The 19,166-nt window shown below is 40.0% G+C and overlaps 1 protein-coding gene across 1 annotated transcript in view; it reads left to right on the forward strand.

Annotated features, from left to right (window-relative positions):
• FLT4 (fms related receptor tyrosine kinase 4) overlaps positions 1–19,166 on the forward strand; it is a 147,021-nt gene that overhangs the window by 77,488 nt on the left and 50,367 nt on the right. The window contains 2 exon segments of the mRNA XM_070739087.1: positions 974–1,136; positions 9,440–9,578. Of these exon segments, the coding sequence (XP_070595188.1) occupies positions 974–1,136; positions 9,440–9,578 (302 nt within the window).

Raw genomic sequence — 19,166 nt, forward strand, 5'->3', positions numbered from 1 at the left:
CATTGTAACTTTGAACAGTCACTAAATGAATGGTTGTAAATGGAGGACTGCTTGTATTTCATGGATTTGTACAGGTAGTGCTTGACTTACCACGGTTTATTTAGTGACCATTCAAAATTACGACAGCAATGAAACATGTGACTTATGACCATTTTTCAGTTTACAACTGTTGCGGCATCCCCCGCCATAGTCAAATGTGATCAAAATTCTGATACTTGGCAGTCCTCAGAAAGGGGCAGCATAGAAATCCAATAAATAAATAAATAGATAAATGAACTGACTGATAAATGAATGTTTCAGTGCAGTTGCAGGGTCATGCGATCAACCTTTGTGACCTTCCGACAAGCAAGGTGAGCGGGGAAGCCAGATTCACTTACTGACTCAACAACTCTAATATTCACTTTAACAAATGTGTCAAGAGAGGTCATAAAATGGAACACAATTATCTAAATTCTCACTTAGCAACAGAAATCTGGGACTCAATTGTGGTTATGCATCGAGGATTACTTGCAGTTTGTTCTTTTCTCTTTCTTCATCTCTGAATGTAAAAACTCATTGTGGTTTTTGCCATATTACATTGGACAAGGATGACATGCTAAGATTAGATCAGAAGCAGTTGATTGGTGCTATGTGGATAGTATAAAATTCTATATGAAAGCTGAAAACAGTTTTTTCTTCTTTCTTTATTTACTATTTTTATCTATGTTCTTTTTATTTCTGTTGATGGTTTTATTTTGAATTTACCAGAGTACTTTTCCTTTTTACTGGGTAGTGTGAGAACATATTTAAAAGTTTCTGGGACTTAATTCTTCCCAAGAGAATAATATGGGTAACTAAAAACAATAGCAGCAATTCAAAATTAGGGAGAATTAGCCTGGTGGAGTTTTGACATGTGAATTGGAAAGAAAGGCAAAAGCAGTCATCCAAAATGTCGAATAATAAGACTGATAATTTATCACAATTATGATTTCAGTTCCTCCACAAATCCTTGAGAAAGAAGCCTCTTCCCCAAACATTTATTCTCGTAAAAACCGGCATGTACTAACCTGCACCGTCTATGGCGTTCCAGCTCCGGAAAAGATACAATGGCAGTGGAGGCCTTGGACACCTTGCCGAATGTTTCACCAGCACAGTCTGTAAATGTCTTTCTTTTTAAAATATATACTGAATTCTCAATACATCACAAGGTGGAAAATTTTAACAGATCTATTCAGGCTAGTGCACATGTACTAAGTCAACCATGTTGAAGCCACTTCAATTGCTTCATGGCTCAGGGATGGGTTCTAACTTATCTCCCTGCTGGTTTGCTTCCCCCTGTGCTGCATGGGTGCACTTTATTTATTTATTTATTTATTCATTCATTCATTCATTCATTCATTCAATTTTTATGCCCCCCTTCTCCTTAGAATCAGGGCGGCTTACAGCATGTTAGCAATAGCACTTTTTAACAGAGCCAGCCTATTGCCCCCACAATCCGGGTCCTCATTTTACCCACCTCGGAAGAATGGAAGGCTGAGTTAACCTTGAGCCGTTGATGAGATTTGAACCGCTGACCTTCAGATCTACAGTCAGCTTCAGTGGCCTGCAGTACAGCACTCTACCTGCTGCGCCACCCCGGCTCTCTTATAGCTGTGCGCATGCATGCACAGTGCTGAAAAATCTGAAATCATTTTTTAAAAGCCAAAAACAGGATGGCGACCACATGGACTAAGAGAGGGGCGGCATACAAATCTAATAGATAGATAGATAGATAGATAGATAGATAGATAGATAGATAGATAGATAGATAGATAGATAATAAATAATAAATTAATTAATAAATTAATAATAAATAAATAAATAAATAAATAAATGGGCAGTGCGAAAACCCGGCTTCTGCACATACTCAGAAGAAAAAAATAAATAAATAAATTTTTTTTAAAAAACATTAAAAAAAAACGGTGCCCACAGACCAACACCGACCGAATCGGTTCCATGAAATCATTGCTATGTCACCAGCAAGTAATTACCAGTTTGGGTAAATCGGCCCAAACTGGGAGGAAGCCACCTCTGACATGACTGCTCTTTCTAGACAATAAGCCATTTGGATGCAACTGAGGGTTTATGCAATTTGGCTTTGTTGTATGAAAGAGGTTTGGACAGTGGTAGTGGAATATTCTTACATTATATAATCCTTGGTTTAATTGGGACCATAATATTGATCAAGAGCTAGGCCAGCAGTCTTTTTGTGTTTAAAACTCACATGGAAACTCACTTGACTCTCTCTCTCTCTCTCTGTGTGTGTGTGTGTGTGTGTGTGTGTGTGTGAAATCTTCAACCAGGCTGATATATTTATGGAAATTTGGACAAAAATCTATAGATGACTATAGATGAAAATCTGTAGACGAATATAGATGAAATTGTTTAACCACTCTTACAAGTGTGAATCGTGCTTTCCAAATGTCTCAGAGCCGTACAAGATAAAAAATTTGAATCCACAAAAATTTCTGGTTGGAATTGAAAGTATGCTGCTGACAGAGGGAGGCTTTAAGTTTCTCTTCCATCCTTGAACATCCTATTTCTAGGTCTGTGGATTTGGATGCAGAAAGGACAAGGTGCTTTGAGTCATTTAACACCTCCAGTCAAGTGGAATATCTAACACCTCCTAGCAGGCTCTTAAACCAAATGGGTATTTTGCCAAGTTGGTGTGGCAGGTTTACAGAGTTGCCAGCTGGCAACTAAGCGAGCACCCCATGAATGCATTGCACCTTTTCTTCTCCAAAATAATTCAAGACCCTGTTATTTTCTGTTTAGAGAAAACATAAATAGTCTTTTGGTTGTTTGTATAAAGCAATAGAACAAAGGAAAAATAGCAGATCTATAGGATTTTCTTTTAAAAAGTTCATCTATAGAAAATTTGTGCTGCTGGCTAAAGATGACTAAATAGAAAGTAATGGTTCTGTTTTTGTGCTCAATTTAAAAGCAGATTTGGAAAATTAATGGGAAAGATTTCAGAAGTGTATTTTAGTAGCTTTGTTACTCATCAAAATAATACATGAATCTTAATCTATTCATGCCATTTGTAATGCATGTATCTTATAAGATTCCATTAATATTAAAAAATAAACCTTTTATATGAGTAAATGGAAGGTGATATTTAGAGTAATCTCCCTTGTGATTTGATGATACCCGATGATAAAGTCTAGCAGAGACTTTATAGTATGTTTGTACACATTTATTAATGCTGGAAATAAATTTTCTATTTGTTAACTTAAAGGAAAACCACTATTCTGATAAACATATAAGCTGATAAGCATATATATACTGGTTATAACAAAATACCTTTTATATGAGTAAATGAGTAAGCTTAATAAACAGTGTAAGTAAAAAAAGTTTCATACAGTACGTATTTGATTTTCAAGCCATAGTAAATCAAGGGAATTTGTATAAATCAAGAGTTTTTCTCCAGAGACTTTAAGACATTTTAAAGATAAATGTTCTTGTTCTTGCTTCATCAAGCCTATTTGTTTCTCAGTCAAATTGGCAAAGCACAATAATTCAGATATTACAAATAATCCTGAGGAACTCTTAAATGGACCACACAGAATTGTAATTTAATCTATTGCATAACAAAACTAATAGCAGTTGCTGGGAAATCACAGCAAGAGAGTACTTATTTCCTTGTGTTCTGTGGTTGGTCTTCTTGGGTCTTCTCGTTGGCCATGGTGGGAAGCTGGAATCAGAATCAGTTATGCTGATTCATCTGGACTCTTATAGAAGATTCCATTCGTATGCAAGTTTTAGATACCACAATGATTAATTGCAATATTAAGGGCTGGATAATATATAAGTGTACAAGTAAAAAGAGATCTAGAAATACATATGGAAAGTCTTCACTGCTTTTGTAAGAGGAAATTCAGTTGCTGTTTGTCAAAGTGGAATGTAAAATCTCAACCCAAAATTGATTTTGGATACAGAAAAGCAGAAATAGTTATAAGAAAGCAAAATAATTTTATAAAGTAAAGAAGAGGAGTGAAAATAAGTAATTTCTAAAAGATAGAATAATATTAGGAACTCAACAGCTCCATAGATTGCTACATGGAAGAAAAGCTTTGGATTTTTTTTTAAAAAAAATATTTTTTTGCTAAGAGAATACTGTTTGGTATAAACATACACTGTATTCAAATAGTTTGCCCAATTATGATTTATTAAGCAAATAAATGGCTGAAATCTCATAATTTGATGATCCCCAAACCAGCAACGTATGGCTTAGCACAGAATGTGAATTCTGTATGGTATCAGAAACCAAATGTCAGACTATTTGAGAAGTCTATACTGCTAGAAGAAGTGAGAAGAAAAAGAAGATGATGAGTAGCAGCAAGTAGTTGGTGTTGATTGCAGTGGTGATGAAGAAACATTGGGAAGCCTGAAAGGCCAGCTTGGGGACAGTTCATCCTAGAGATTTATTGGGTAGTTACTAAGCACTGACACTGAATTAATCAAATACATCAAGAAAGTCAGGCAGTTGCTAAGAGAAGCTCCTGAAATCTTATGACTTCTCATAGCCAACTTTGTGTATGCTGAGAAGCAGAGAAGTTAGAAACATAGAAACATAGAAGACTGACGGCAGAAAAAGACCTCATGGTCCATCTAGTCTGCCCTTATACTATTTCCTGTATTTTATCTTAGGATGGATATATGTTTATCCCAGGCATGTTTAAATTCAGTTACTGTGGATTTACCAACCACGTCTGCTGGAAGTTTGTTCCAAGGATCTACTACTCTTTCAGTAAAATAATATTTAAATATTTAGATCATGTCCCTCCTTTTCCTTCTGTCCTCCAGACTATACAGATTCAGTTCATTAAGTCTTTCCTGATACGTTTTATGCTTAAGACCAGCGGTCCCCAAACTACGGCCCGCGGGCCGGATGCGGCCCGCTGAGGCGATTTATCCGGCCCGCAGGGAGCACACGAGATTTTATCGATAGATATAATAAGCTCTCGAATCTCCCGTCCATTCACCGCAGAGGATGAGGTGAGGAGGAGACAGTGCAGAGGCAAGGGGTGGGGAGGAAAGCGGGCCTGCAATTGGCCCCTTGCAGGCCCGCTTTCCTCCCCGCCCCTTGCCTCTGCACCGTCTCCTCCTCACCTCATCCTCCGCGGTGAATGGACGGGAGATTCAGGAACCCCCCTGAATTTGCCCGAATGGAGGCAGCGGCGGCTTCAAGGGACCTGGTCCTTCTCGGCGCTGCGTTGCTGCAGCCTCCGAGCTCCGCTGTTGTCCCCGGGCACTGTTACCTCAGCTGCGCTGAGAGAGAAAGAGAGAGAGCGTGGTGGGCGGCTTGCCGGTCCACGGCCCCCTGGATGAGCGGCCCCGCATGGCCCCAGCACCGGACTTCGCCATCGCCTCTGCCCCCGTCCGGCTCTCCAGCAAAGAGTCCACCCCTTTGCCCTCCATGGCGCCCAGCGCCCGGCCCCAGGCCACCACCATCTCCTCCTCCGGGTAGCGCACCCGAGCTCTTCCTGCAGGAACGGGTGGTGGGGTGGAAGTGGTTGGACTTATCTACACGCGCGCCTGCTGATTGGGAAGAGGGGGGAAAAAATCTGCGCCTCCAAAGAGGGGGGGGGAAGAAAGAAAAAAAGAGTTCCAACTTGGCGGAAGGCGGAGGGGAGAACCGAGCATGCTGCAGCAAGTTTGCTTGGCTTTCTGGGGCTTTTTTTTCTCCCCTTCCACCACCCCTGTCTGAATGTCATTTGCCGCTTAGGAGTGACCCTCTCTCGGGCTTGTTGTGGATGCGGCGTGGATGAGGGGGGAAAGCCGTAAGCGCGAATTAGCAAAACCAGTTCAACCTCTTCTTCGCCTCCTTACCGACTACTGAAGAAAAAAGAAGCTTCGTTGGGATTCTGGCTCTCCACAGAGACTTTCCAAATGTGCTTTTCAGGGCAGTCAGGCTTTCCCCCTCATCCACGCCACATCCACAACAAGCCCGAGAGAGGGTCACTCCTAAGCGGCAAATGACATTCAGACAGGGGTGGTGGAAGGGGGAGAAAAAAAAAAAAGCCCCAGAAAGCCAAGCAAACTTGCTGCAGCACGCTCGGTTCTTCCCTCCGCCTTCCGCCAAGTTGGAACTCTTTTTTTCTTTCTCCCCCCCCCCTCTTTGGAGGCGCAGATTTCCCCCCCCCTTCCCAATCAGCAGGCGCGCGTGTAGATAAGTCCAACCACTTCCACCCCACCACCCGTTCCTGCAGGAAGAGCTCGGACGCGCTACCCGGAGGCGGAGGCGGTGTGGGGCTGGGCACCGTGGAGGGCGAAGGGGTGGACGTGATTGCTGCCTCTTAGCTAGAGAGCTGGGTGGGGGCGGAGGTGACGGTGAAGTCCGGTGCTCTCCATTCTCTCTCTCTCTCTCAGCGCAGCTTAGAAGTAACAATGCCCAAGGACAGCAGCGGAGTTTGGAGGCTTTAGCAACGCAGCACCATGAAGGACCGTATGTTGGTCCTTTGAAACCGCCGCCGCCTCCGTTCGGGTGAATTCAGGGGGTTAGCTGGAGAGCCGGACGGGGGCGGAGGCGACGGCGAAGTGCAGTGCTGGGGCCATGCAGAACTGCTCATTCAGGGGGCCGTGGACTGGCAAGCTGCCCTCCGCTCTCTCTTTCTCTCTCTGTTGCCAGCGTGGTGTGTGAGAAAGAGAAAGCAAGAGAGAGAGAGAAAGAGGGAGAGATAGAGATTGAGAGAGAAAGGATAGAAATATAGTGAGAAAGAAAGAGGGAGAGATAGAGAGGGAGAGAGAAAGAGGGAGAGATAGAAATAGAGTGAGAGAGAAAGAAAGAGGGAGAGGGAGGGAGAGAGGGAGAGATAGAAATAGAATGAGAAAGAAAGCAAGAGAAAGAGGGCGGAAGAGGGAGAGATACAAAGAGGGAGAGAGAAAGAGTGAGTGAAAGAGACAGAGAAAGAGAAGAGAGAAAGAGAGAGGGACAGAGAGAAAGAGGGAGAGAGAGAGGAAGACAGAAAGGGGGATAGATGGAAAGAGTGAGAGAGAGAGAAAAAGAGAAAGAGAAAAATGAGAAAATGAGGGCGAGGAAAATGAAACGAGAGAGAAGGAAGAAAAGAGAGGGAAGAGAGAAGTAGAGAAGAAGGAGGGAGGGAAGGAAGGAAGGAGAAATGGAGGGAGTTTCTTGATTTAAGTTTAAATTTACTTGTTAATAAAAATGTATAAATTACTTTATTACTTAATTACTTCTTATTTTAAATATTGTTTTTGTTCCCATTTTGTTTTTTTACTTTAAATAAGATATGTGCAGTGTGCATAGGGATTTGTTCATAGGGGCTTTTTTATAGTCCGGCCCTCCAACAGTCTGAGGGACAGTAAACTGGCCCCCTGTGTAAAAAGTTTGGGGACCCCTGCTTAAGACCTTCCACCATTCTTGTAGCCCATCTTTGGACCCGTTCAATTTTGTCAATATCTTTTTGTAGGTGAGGTCTCCAGAACTGAACACAGTACTCCAAATGTGGTCTCACCAGCGCTCTATATAAGGGGATCACAATCTCTCTCTTCCTGCTTGTTATACCTCTAACTATGCAGCCAAACATCCTACTTGCTTTTCCTACCGCCCAACCACACTGCTCATCCATTTTGAGACTGTCAGAAATCACTGCCCCTAAATCCTTCTTTTCTGAAGTTTTTGCTAACACAGAACTGCCAATGCGATACTCAGATTGAGGATTCCTTTTCCCCAAGTGCATTATTTTACATTTGGAAACATTAAACTGCAGTTTCCATTGCTTTGACCATTTATCTTGTAAAGCTAAATCATTTACCATATTACAGACCCCTCCAGGAATATCAACTCTATTGCACACTTTAGAGTCATCGGCAAATAGGCAAACCTTCCCTACCAAATCTTCCCCTATGTCACTCACAAACAGTTAACCACCTTTTTTCTGGCCAGTTTAGCAGAAGCAAATATATGGATAATGCAACTTTGTAATGATTACCTTCTAGCCTTGATATTATAGTGCTTGTCCTGTTCTTTATGACTCTCTTATATTTTAGCTTTATTCAGGTTTTTCCCTGGTTGTTTTTGTTTTACATAGAAGCATTGTTTGACACATGCTAGACCCTAACTCAGCAAAATTCATTTTTGAAGGTTTTTGGAAACAAAGACAAGGATAGGCTCTCTATCTCAAGATGGTTAATGCACAGGATTCAAACTGTCCCCTTCTTCCTTCAGTTAGGACAATGGGCAGCAAACATTTATTATTACTGAGACAGAAAGTAGCCTCTACAGTTGTAAAGACTGTGATAGCAAGTACTACTGACCCAGAAGGAAGTGGAGCATCTATAAAAATACTGATGTCATAACTATGAAGTATGACTGGTTAAGGAAATCATGGCATTTCCAGTCCCATCAGAAGTCTTTGTGGCCCTGTCAAAAGGAAGAGGGGCTAGTGATTTATGAACACTGTCTTCCAAGGCCACAACTTTTCTGCTTATCCCAGTTCATAATGAGTTCCTGTTTTTAAAAACAGGTTCTCATTCTTGCTATGTACTGAAGTACAAAAAAGTTGTTTTCGGCTCATCATCGCTACCGAACACATACAATCATTATGTTCTTGGCAAGTTTAAATTATCCAAGGACTCTGCCCACAAACAATAGTTATCTTTTTCCTTTATATGTTTTCTTCTTTTGCACTTTCCCAGAACTGGTGTCTGCTCATCTCTGGATATCAAAATTCTGTAAATCCTTCACAGCTGCCAGTCCTATCATCCCTAAACTTGTCATTCTCCTATTACAGCTGCCTGACTTAACAGCCACCTTAATAAATATGGAGAAATTTTATAACAAATGATTTCCAAACATAGAAACATAGAAGACTGACGGCAGAAAAAGACCTCATGGTCCATCTAGTCTGCCCTTATACTATTTCCTGTATTTTATCTTACAATGGATATATATTTATCCCAGGCATGTTTAAATTCAGTTACTGTGGATTTACCAACCACGTCTGCTGGAAGTTTGTTCCACGGATCTACTACTCTGTCAGTGAAATAATATTTTCTCACGTTGCTTTTGATCTTTCCCCCAACTAACTTCAGATTGTGTCCCCTTGTTCTTCTGTTCACTTTCCTATTAAAAACACTTCCCTCCTGAACCTTATTTAACCCTTTAAGATATTTAAATGTTTCGATCATGTCCCCCCTTTTCCTTCTGTCCTCCAGACTATTTGTATTCTTCCTTTCTTCCTACCAATTAATTTTAGTGGATGTTCCCAACATTCTGCTTCATTACAGAGGGGGAAAAATATCACACCCCTTTTAGGTACATGCAAACACAATTTTATCATGTTCCATCTTGCTAAATTTATCTGCTTTCCCTGTAAAGCATTGTTTCCTTGTTAGGGTCTCTTATTTTTTCCATTTCTTTTTCTTTTGTGGGTACTACATAAACTGTAAACTGAAGCAGACCAAGGGCTGTACAACGCCATCAGAGGGACCGGATGCCTGAGTGTAAGGACTGGAAGGATGTGTCACAGATGGATGCTGTGAACCCCATTGAAAGCATTGACACCTGGACAGAGTTTGTGGAAGGAAGGAACAAGGTGAGGCCATTTCCCTGTTTTCTTTCTCCATTGGAAAAAAGGTAAAAGAGAAACACTTCAAACTTATGAAATGGAGTATAGTCTGGTTTTTTTTTAACATAAGTTCAAACTTATTATTGGCTTTCCCATATTATCAGTTTATCAGACTAATGTGATATACAAAGCAAAGTTGAAGGAGAAGAATTGAGAAAGAATAAATGAATTGAGCAAGTTTGTTTTGAAAAACTAAAATTATTTAGTCTTTTGACTGAACATGCCTCAATTAATTGCAAAAATTATATCATGAAATTACTGAAAAATCTTATGATGAAATTGGTTGCATAGTGTACTGAATGAATGCACTCATAAAAAAAAGAATGTGTTCAAGATTTGGATTTGATCAGATCAAAGTGCAATTACACCTACCCATGTTTGACCTATCCCGCATGTTCTTGAAGTCTTGAGAATCAACCTACCTATCTTTCTCAAAAAGGATTTCCACAAGGATGCTTTCATACTACAGCCCTTTAGTATTATTGAGATGTTACTTTACTATGGCTGGTTGAAGGTTTTTACCTGCTTAGTATTTAAAATAAACAATGCATGCCATACAGTTAGTAGCATATACATAATTAACACTTTAGCTGTCTTATAAACAGTGTTTACTGAAATTAAAACATGAAAAAGTACTAGAATATTTTGCATGTACAGTATATGTCAAATATGCTGATACACAGATTACTTACTATCCCTCCAGCTGACAGAAATTAAATTATACTGAGATAGTATTATAGTAGGTATGTAATTTTAATTAATTAATTAATTAATTAATTAATTTATTTATTTATTTATTTATTTATTTATTTATTTATTTATTAATCAGATTTGTATGCCGCCCCTCTCCGCAGACTCGGGGCGGCTAACAGCAATAATAATACAATGTAAACAAATCTAATATTTAAGTTAATTTAAAACCCCAATTTAGAAACCAATCATACATACTGACATACCATGCATAAATTTTATAAGCCTAGGGGGAGGGAAAGTCTCAATTCCCCCATGCCTGACGACAGAGGTGGGTTTTAAGGAGCTTACGAAAGGCAAGAAGGGTGGGGGCAACTCTGATATCTGGGGGGAGTTGGTTCCAAAGGGTTGGGGCCACCACAGAGAAGGCTCTTCTCCTGGGTCCCACCAAACAACATTGTTTAGTTGACGGGACTCGGAGAAGGCCAACTCTGTGGGACCTAACTAGTCGCTGGGATTCGTGCAGCAGAAGGCAGTCCCGGAGATATTCTGGTCCGGTGCCATGAATTTAAACATTTACAAAGAAATAAAAGATAAATATGAAATAATGTAAACGAAAGAAAAAGGAAATATACATATACTGATGTAAGGCTGATCCAATTATATATTTCAACATTGAGAAAAATTAGTTCCTAAAACCCTTGCTGATTTGGATGGAAAGAACCATATCCATCTCAATCCAGTGAACACCAAATGGTTGTGCTGGATTATCATCTGGGTAGATGGGCTACCCAGACCTGGGGACATTCCATCTCTGAGCTTCAGAGAGAACAGAGAGTCTCAATTCCCCATTTAAGAATGAATGGGGTTTTCTCTAACTAACAGCTCCTCAATTAGCAAGTAGTAACAAGTAGTAGTTTCATCTGGTGCACTAACTGGGCCTTTCCTAGACTGTGGGATCCTTGAGAAGATCACTCATACCGTGGTCACCTCATGGCTTGATTATTGCAGCACATTTCACATAGGCTTGCCATTGAAAACCATCTAGGAAGTTCAATTGGTCCAGAATATGATGGCACAGGCAGTGATGGGTACAGTTCAATGTGTCCATGTAACACCTTTGCTTCATGACCTACCCTGGTTGTCAATTTGTTTCCTTGTTCAATTCAAGGTGATGATCATTACTAAGAAGCCTTACACGGCATAGATTACTGAGGGACTGCCTGTTCCTCATAGTACCTACCTGGACAATTTGATCTGGGAGGGCTGATGCATTCCCAGTTCCTTCAGTTAAATAATGCCATTTATCAGGTCTCCACAGAAAAAGCAAGTTTTCTCTGTTAGCAAAACATGAGTGTCCCCTGAGAGTTCAGAAGATTCCTTTCATGCTATTGTTTTAAAAGCCTATGAAGATTTAGCTGTTTGCTCAGGCCTTTTGTGACAGTGATGAAGCCCTCTTTGGATTGACTGAGTTTGATTCTTTTTTATTTCTGTCTGGTTTTTCCCCCTTCTTTTTTGTCATTCTTGGCATCCTCTCTTCATCTTTTTTTGTCTATTATTATATTTTTCAAATGGTTTTCTTTGTATATTGCCGAGAATTATTGGGAGTCAGGTTGCATATTAATTTAATAAATTGTTATTATTGTTATCCTTAATACTTTTGAAAATATTTTATCCAGAGTAGGCAAAGGAGTCTCAGATTAGGTGTCAATGCCTTCTCTGTATTTGTCAGGTGCTTCTTAAAGAAGCTACACCTATTCCTAAGCTTAAGACTCCTGTCCCATGGTCTGAGAAAAGCATGCATTTGAAGTAAGGGGCAATGACTCTATTCCGAAGTGTATCCTCTGGGTCTATACATCTGCAGGAGCCATGAGAGCAGCCAATGGGTACAGAGAGTTGCCCACACAAAAACCAAAGCACCATTACATACTTTGGAATCACAATAAACTTCCTCATTTGAATGCTTCATTTAAAGATAAGCTAGGAATTTCTGTTCTTTAAAAAGAGCTAGTGTTGAAATAATATCCACACACACACACCCCAAAAAAATCATCCACATTGTAAATTAATTATGAAATGATGTGGTTGTGTCAACAGGAGTTAAACTCAGATGGAGGATGACTTTGTCTTTTAATCCCTTTAAAATCCGTATTGCTGTTTAATTATCTAGTATTGGTATTATCTAGAACAGAGGTCCCCAACCTTTTTTGCACCAGGGACCGGCATTAAGCTAGACCAGTTTTCCATGGCCCGGTGGGGGGGGGGGCGCTTTGGTCATATGGGGGTGGGGTTCATTTCCTTCATTTCCTCTTTCTCTCATTCCCTCTTTCTATCCTTTCTATCTCTCACTCTTTCCTTCTCTCCCTCCCTTTCTCTCTCTTTCCTTTCTCTCATTCCCTCTTTCTATCCTTTCTATCTCTCACTCTTTCCTTCTCTCCCTCCCTTTCTCTCTCTTTCCTTTCTCTCATTCCCTCTTACTCTCTATCCTTTCTATCTCTCACTCTTTCCTTCTCTCTCTCCCTTTCTCTCTCTTTCCTTTCTCTCATTCCCTCTTTCTATCCTTTCTATCTCTCACTCTTTCCTTCTCTCCCTCCCTTTCTCTCTTTCCTTTCTCTCATTCCCTCTTTCTATCCTTTCTATCTCTCACTCTTTCCTTCTCTCCCTCCCTTTCTCTCTCTTTCCTTTCTCTCATTCCCTCTTTCTATCCTTTCTATCTCTCACTCTTTCCTTCTCTCTCTCCCTTTCTCTCTCTTTCCTTTCTCTCATTCCCTCTTACTCTCTATCCTTTCTATCTCTCACTCCTTTCTCTCCCTCCCTTTCTCTCTCTTTCCTTTCTCTCATTCACTCTTTGTCTCCTGGGGCTGCCTGCGCCTGCCCTGCACCCCCCACCGCGGAGGGAAAGCATTTGGTATCGGCACCGCCAACCCCCCCTCCACGAGCAGCAAAAGCCTAAGCGGCAGGGTGCGCCCTTTGCATTTCGGCATTGGCGCTCTCCCCTCCACAAGCAGCAAAAGCCTCAGCGATGGAGCAGAAAGGCAAACGACGCGATCAGTCGCTGAGGCTTTTGCTGCTCCTGGAGGAGAGAGCGCCAATGCCAAAATGCAAAGGGCGCACCCCGCCGCTTAGGCTTTTGCTGCTCCTGGAGGGGGGGAGGATTTAATCCTCCCCGCCCCCCCGGCAGCCAAACCTCGCTGAGGCTTTGGAGTTCGGGCGATCCGACGGAGTTCCCGCTCCCACCAACGCTCTGCAGCCGCGCCAGAGCCACCGCCACGAGAAAGCTTTCCAAGACCCATCAACGTCCCGCTGGAAGCTGCCCTCCCGCCAGCCGCGCCGCCCCGGAGCCCCGAAGGCTCGCAGCAGAGGGAGGCAAAGCGGCGCGCGGCAGCCACAACAAGCCCGCACTTGTTGCGCGATGGGAGCGCGAGGACGACCGCAGGCGCGACCCGGGCAGCCTTTCGACCGACTCGCTTTCGCCGCGCCCGGATAGCGGTGGCGTCTCCTGGGGCTGCCTGCGCCTGCCCTGCACCCCCCACCGCGGAGGGAAAGCATTGCCGAAATGCACCCCGCCGCTTAGGCTTTTGCTGCTCCTGGAGGGGGGGAGGATTTAATCCTCCCCGCCCCCCCGGCAGCCAAAGCTAGCTGTCAGCGGCGCCGCGGACCGGCTGAAAAACCCCAACGGCCCGGTCCCGGTCCGCGGACCGGCGGTTGGGGACCTCTGATCTAGAACCACGGTTGTTGAAATTGGCACTGGCTTATGTTACAGACAAGTTCTGCTTATCTCTTCTCAGTTGAGCCAGAAAAATAGTACCTACTCCTTAGCTAAATTCTTTAGTTGCCCGTTTTCTATTACTCTTTATACACCTCTGTGAATTAATTTTATAAAAGGCATTAAGGACAGGTTTTTCTTGCTCCCAAATCCAGGTCGCTTAAAATGCTGCTTTCAAAATATTATTTTTATTTTTTTATATCAAAATTTTATTACTTTGTAAGAATATAAAATATAAAACTTCTAGTATTCCCCAGTGACTTATAATAAGAATAGTACAGTATTAGTATCCAGAACTGTGGTTTCCTAGCTTGATCTATCTTGAAAGGTTGACAAGTCACTACCAACTAGAACCACTGAGGAAGAATGGAAAACAGTGTCCAGCTCCATAACTAATTGAGAAAGTTATCATGTCAATAGTATTAAAGGCTATGAAGAGAACCATAAGGACCAGAGCAAGTTCTCTATTACTAACTGGGCAACAGTTCTCCTTTTTGGCAAAGGAAATGTTAAGGATTTTAAAAGGGAACTTTCTGTTTGCAGCACATATATTCATTGACCCGTGTCCTGCCTGCTATAATACACTAGAATTCTTTGGCAAATACAACACCAGCAAATCTATGATATGTATATAAAATCTGCATGTACATCAAAATACTGCAGACTGTATTATTTAGAATTGCCGCATCTATCCAAATTCTCTGGGTACATTATTTATTTATTTCACAATGGAATACAGGGTATATATTGAATTTCATTCCCACTCCCAAATCAGACTGATTATTGAAAAACAATTCTATGAATGGAACCATGAAATGTCTGCATTGATCTAGTTAATACAACTGTCTATGAGCAAGTGCTAGAGCCCACTGTAACAACATTGCCAAAAAAACACTAAGAGTTGTTAATCTAAATTTACACAGCTTCTTCTCTGGCAATATTATACTGCTAACCAGAGCTTACAAAACATATACAACTTACAACTACGTTGCCTCTGGTCTGATCTAAATGTAGTTCATAAAATCATATACCAAAATGCCCTTCCTGTTAATGACTACTTCACCTTCAACCCCAGCAATACATGAGCACATAATAGATTCAAACTAAATGTAAACCGCTCCTAACTTGACTGCAGAAAATACGACTTCAGCAATAGAGTGATCAATGCCTGGAATGCACTACTGACTCTGTGATTTCTTCCCCAAACCCCCAAAACTTTAACCTTAGATTGTCTACAGTTGACCTTTCCCCATTTCGAAGAGGCATACATAGGCGCACCATTGTGCCTACCGTCCCTATCCTACTTTCCTATTGTCCTCTTTTATTGTTACTTTTTACTTATGTTTATACAAAGTACTACTATCCAATACATGAGAGAGAGAGAGAGAGAGGAAGAAAGAAAGAAAGAAAGAAAGAAAGAAAGAAAGAAAGTTAGTAAGTTGCTTGGATAGTAATATGCAACTAAGCATTTTCTTGCAGCAGTAAATATATTGGAATTGTTTGAAAAGAGCACTGCATAAGAGCAATTATCAAAAGAGCCATTCAGCTTCTTAAATCGATTGGAAAAAGCTTCCACCCATTCATGTTTTTGGGTCCCAATTCATTGCGGTCCAGCCTTATGTGTCAAAGCAAATTATTTGCTGTTTCTCCTTCACTGGGGAGGGGAGGAATTCGTAAGGAGTGAAAAACTTTTCACCCTATCTGTTATTCTCCACTGTTCTATATGTCATACATACACATAAGATTATTGTACATCAGCCTTACAATTGATTTTAATTTGTTAGCCTGCCATCATCATGCCCAGTATATTTTTGAACAAATGGTTTTATTGGAAATGAGACATTAAAGTGGCTCACCAATGGATGTCATCCATAGTTTCTTTTATGGAAGTTTTTTTTTTAAAAAAAATCGTAATCTATTACCTTCAAAAAAATATAACCAGCATTTAAAAGTTGTTTCTTTCCACTATGCTGGTAAATATAATAAATTGCCATGATCATGCATGCCTTTCTGTGACTAGTTTCCTATTCTAAGTGCCAGTGTCAGCTACCAAACTGTACCCATGATAGTGATGCAGGCAAAAGAACAAACAAATGGCTTCCAGTTTCCTCAAGTCACTTCCTGTTTTCATATGTCCCTTCATGATTACTTCCTGTTCAAGTACTGCAGTCAGGAATTCCTCACAAAAAGGTGAGAAATGATGATAGGAAGGAAAGAACCATGTTCTTGTTCTGCTTCGGTTTGAATTATGCCAAGTAAAACTCAAATTGATTTATGCCAAGTTTTCCAAAGGTTATCTGAAGAATAAAAGAAGTGGATTTGGAAATAATATTTCAATTAGTCATTTGCTACATTTCTTTTCTCAATTTTTATGTGTCCCAAGCGATTATCTGGCGTATTATATAATCTACATTTCCATCCTATACCAACAGAACATGCACATGCACACAGATTTGAAAATATCTTGAAATTTCAAACTATACAATTGCAGTTTAGCAAGACATCAGGATTTTGGAGACATAGCACTATTTTAAAAATATTGAAAGTTTACATCAAACCTCTAACAATAGCTTGATGATCTAAATTGTTTTCCAACATTGGTGTTAGGTTTTGAGAAGGAAGTTGCTTTGGAGTTCTTAATTTGGTAGGACTTGTTTAGTTGTGTTTTTTTTTCTTTTTTATACAAAATAGAAAGGAAGAGTTTTTAACAATTTGGTTAAAATTAGTTTGCAGTTGTTTTTTAGTTATAGCAAGTTGACCCATGATTGATTGATTGATTGAATTTTATTTTATTTGTCAAGCATGTATGAAAAAACAATTATAACTATGAACATAAGATATAAATATATAAACGGGTAAAGTATATGCATAAGAAATGAGTACAGTGGGACAGAGATGGTAGGCATGTTGATGTGCTTATGCACGCCCCCTTACAGACCTCTTAGGAATGGAATGAGGTCCACAGTAGACAGTTTTATGTTAAAGTTTTGAGAGTTTGGGGAGTTTGAGTCAGATAGTTATTCCAGGCATTAACCACTATGTTGCTGTATTCCCAGATTCCCCAGTGACTTTACTTATGGGATGCTGACAGAGTTAGAAATTTCCTTATCCTTTGCCAGTACTATTTTTCTTTGGGGCAGGCCCACCACATATGGTGGTATGTTCCTGGGTTATATCTACATTTCCAACATTCTGGTGAGGCATTAGCATACATTTTTGCAATCCTTACTGGTGGAAGATGCCATCTGTGAAATATTTTATAGATGTTTTCCTTATATGTGATGGATTTCGTCATTTTATAACTTTTACTCCAAACCATCTATGTCAGAACTTACTGTTTGTTGCTATGTCCTGGACCATTACATTTATACGTAATTTAAATTAGCTTTCTGCCTATTGAATAGTACATATTGAATCTGCCCACCACTCTATATATTGCAGAAGAGCAGACATCACATGTTTTTCATCTGTTCTTTCTCCTGCTGTGATGAAGGTGTTTGATCTGTAATCTTTCCTTAAGAAGAAAAGACAGATTTTTCTGATGTCTCTCCCTCTTAAATCTTTTTCCATGCTAGTCCCCCATAAATAGGAAAATGCTCATGAGTGGATTTTGCTGTTTCATTGAATAGGGTATCTCAGTGCAACAGCATTTCAGTAGCAGCAGATTGTTGGAGAATATTCATACTGAGCACAAATAGAATAGAACAGAGCAGTACAGAATAGAATAGAATAGAATAGAATTCTTTATTGGCCAAATGTGGTTGGACACACAAGGAATTTGTCTTTGATGCATAGGTGTACATAAAAGAAAATGTACATATTTTGTGTACATAAAAGAAAATATACAATACTTAATTATTGTCATAGGGTACCAATAAGCAATCAGTGAAACAATGCAGAGATAAAAGAAACAGCACCGTGGCATAGACATTAAATGATTTTATTGTGCAATTTCCACAGGAAAGAAGAGCTATTGGGATAGCAATCCCCTGCTGTTCAGTTCAAGAAAACTCCCTAATCTTATGTTCCCGGGTCTATTTGACCCGGACTGCAAATTGATCATTTTAGGTACTTATATTTGGTCTTTTTGAAAGCTTTTTTCACCTGGAAACAAGTTTGAACATTTCTGCACACAATGGAATGAAAATTGAACTGAAAAAATTAATCCTTATTGGTTTATTTTGCACATAAATGTGCCTCTTCCCCCCCCCCCCCCGTGTTTGTGGAATTTTTTTTAGGTTTATAAGGCCGGGGGTGGTGGCCCTTTTGTGGCAAAAATAAACCAATAATAATCATTTTTTTCAGTTCATTTCTATTTTTCTTATGTTCAGGATTGTTCAATTTAGTATATCAAAACTTTTGGGGGAATATTCCTTAGAGATTTGTAGCCTAAAAAAAGTATAAATTGGAAAGAAAATCAGAAAACATGGGGGGAGGGGCTTTTTGATAAAAATAAAAATATAAGCCTCAATTTTTGCAGTTCAATTTTCATATCATTATGTTCATAAATGTTCAAACTAGTTTTCCAGTTGAAAAAGTTTTCAAAAAGATCAAATTCAAGTACCTAAAAAAATTCTTTTTGGTCCGGTCATATACAAACAGAAACAGACTCGAAGTGATGGGGTTTTTTTGCCCAGAAAAGAATTAGCCACCACCCCAAAAATATTGTTTTGATGATCAGCAATGTTAAATTGAGTAAATGAATGCATAAGATATTTAAAATATTTCAGATTTGAAGCTTGCGTAAATATAAAGTGAAAATGTTTGCAAGCAGCCAAGGGGGGGGAGCTTATTTATGATTGTAAACAACCAATAAGAAACATTTCTTTCAGTTCATTTATATTTTTCTTATATTCAGAAATGTTCAAACTACCAATCCCACACCAAATTTAGTAAAATTGAACACATTTTGCAAGCAAAACTATCCATAAATTGAAAAATATTTCACAAAAATGGGGGGGCACGCATTCTATCAGCAAAATAAACCAATAACAATTACTTTTTTCATTTCAATTTTCATATCATTGTGTGCAGAAATGTTCGGACTACTTTCCAAGTGAAAAAAGTATTCAAATTGACCAAACATAAGCTTTTCAAAT

This window comes from Erythrolamprus reginae, chromosome 2 (assembly GCF_031021105.1).
Source record: "Erythrolamprus reginae isolate rEryReg1 chromosome 2, rEryReg1.hap1, whole genome shotgun sequence".
NCBI classification, from domain to species: Eukaryota; Metazoa; Chordata; class Lepidosauria; order Squamata; family Dipsadidae; genus Erythrolamprus; species Erythrolamprus reginae.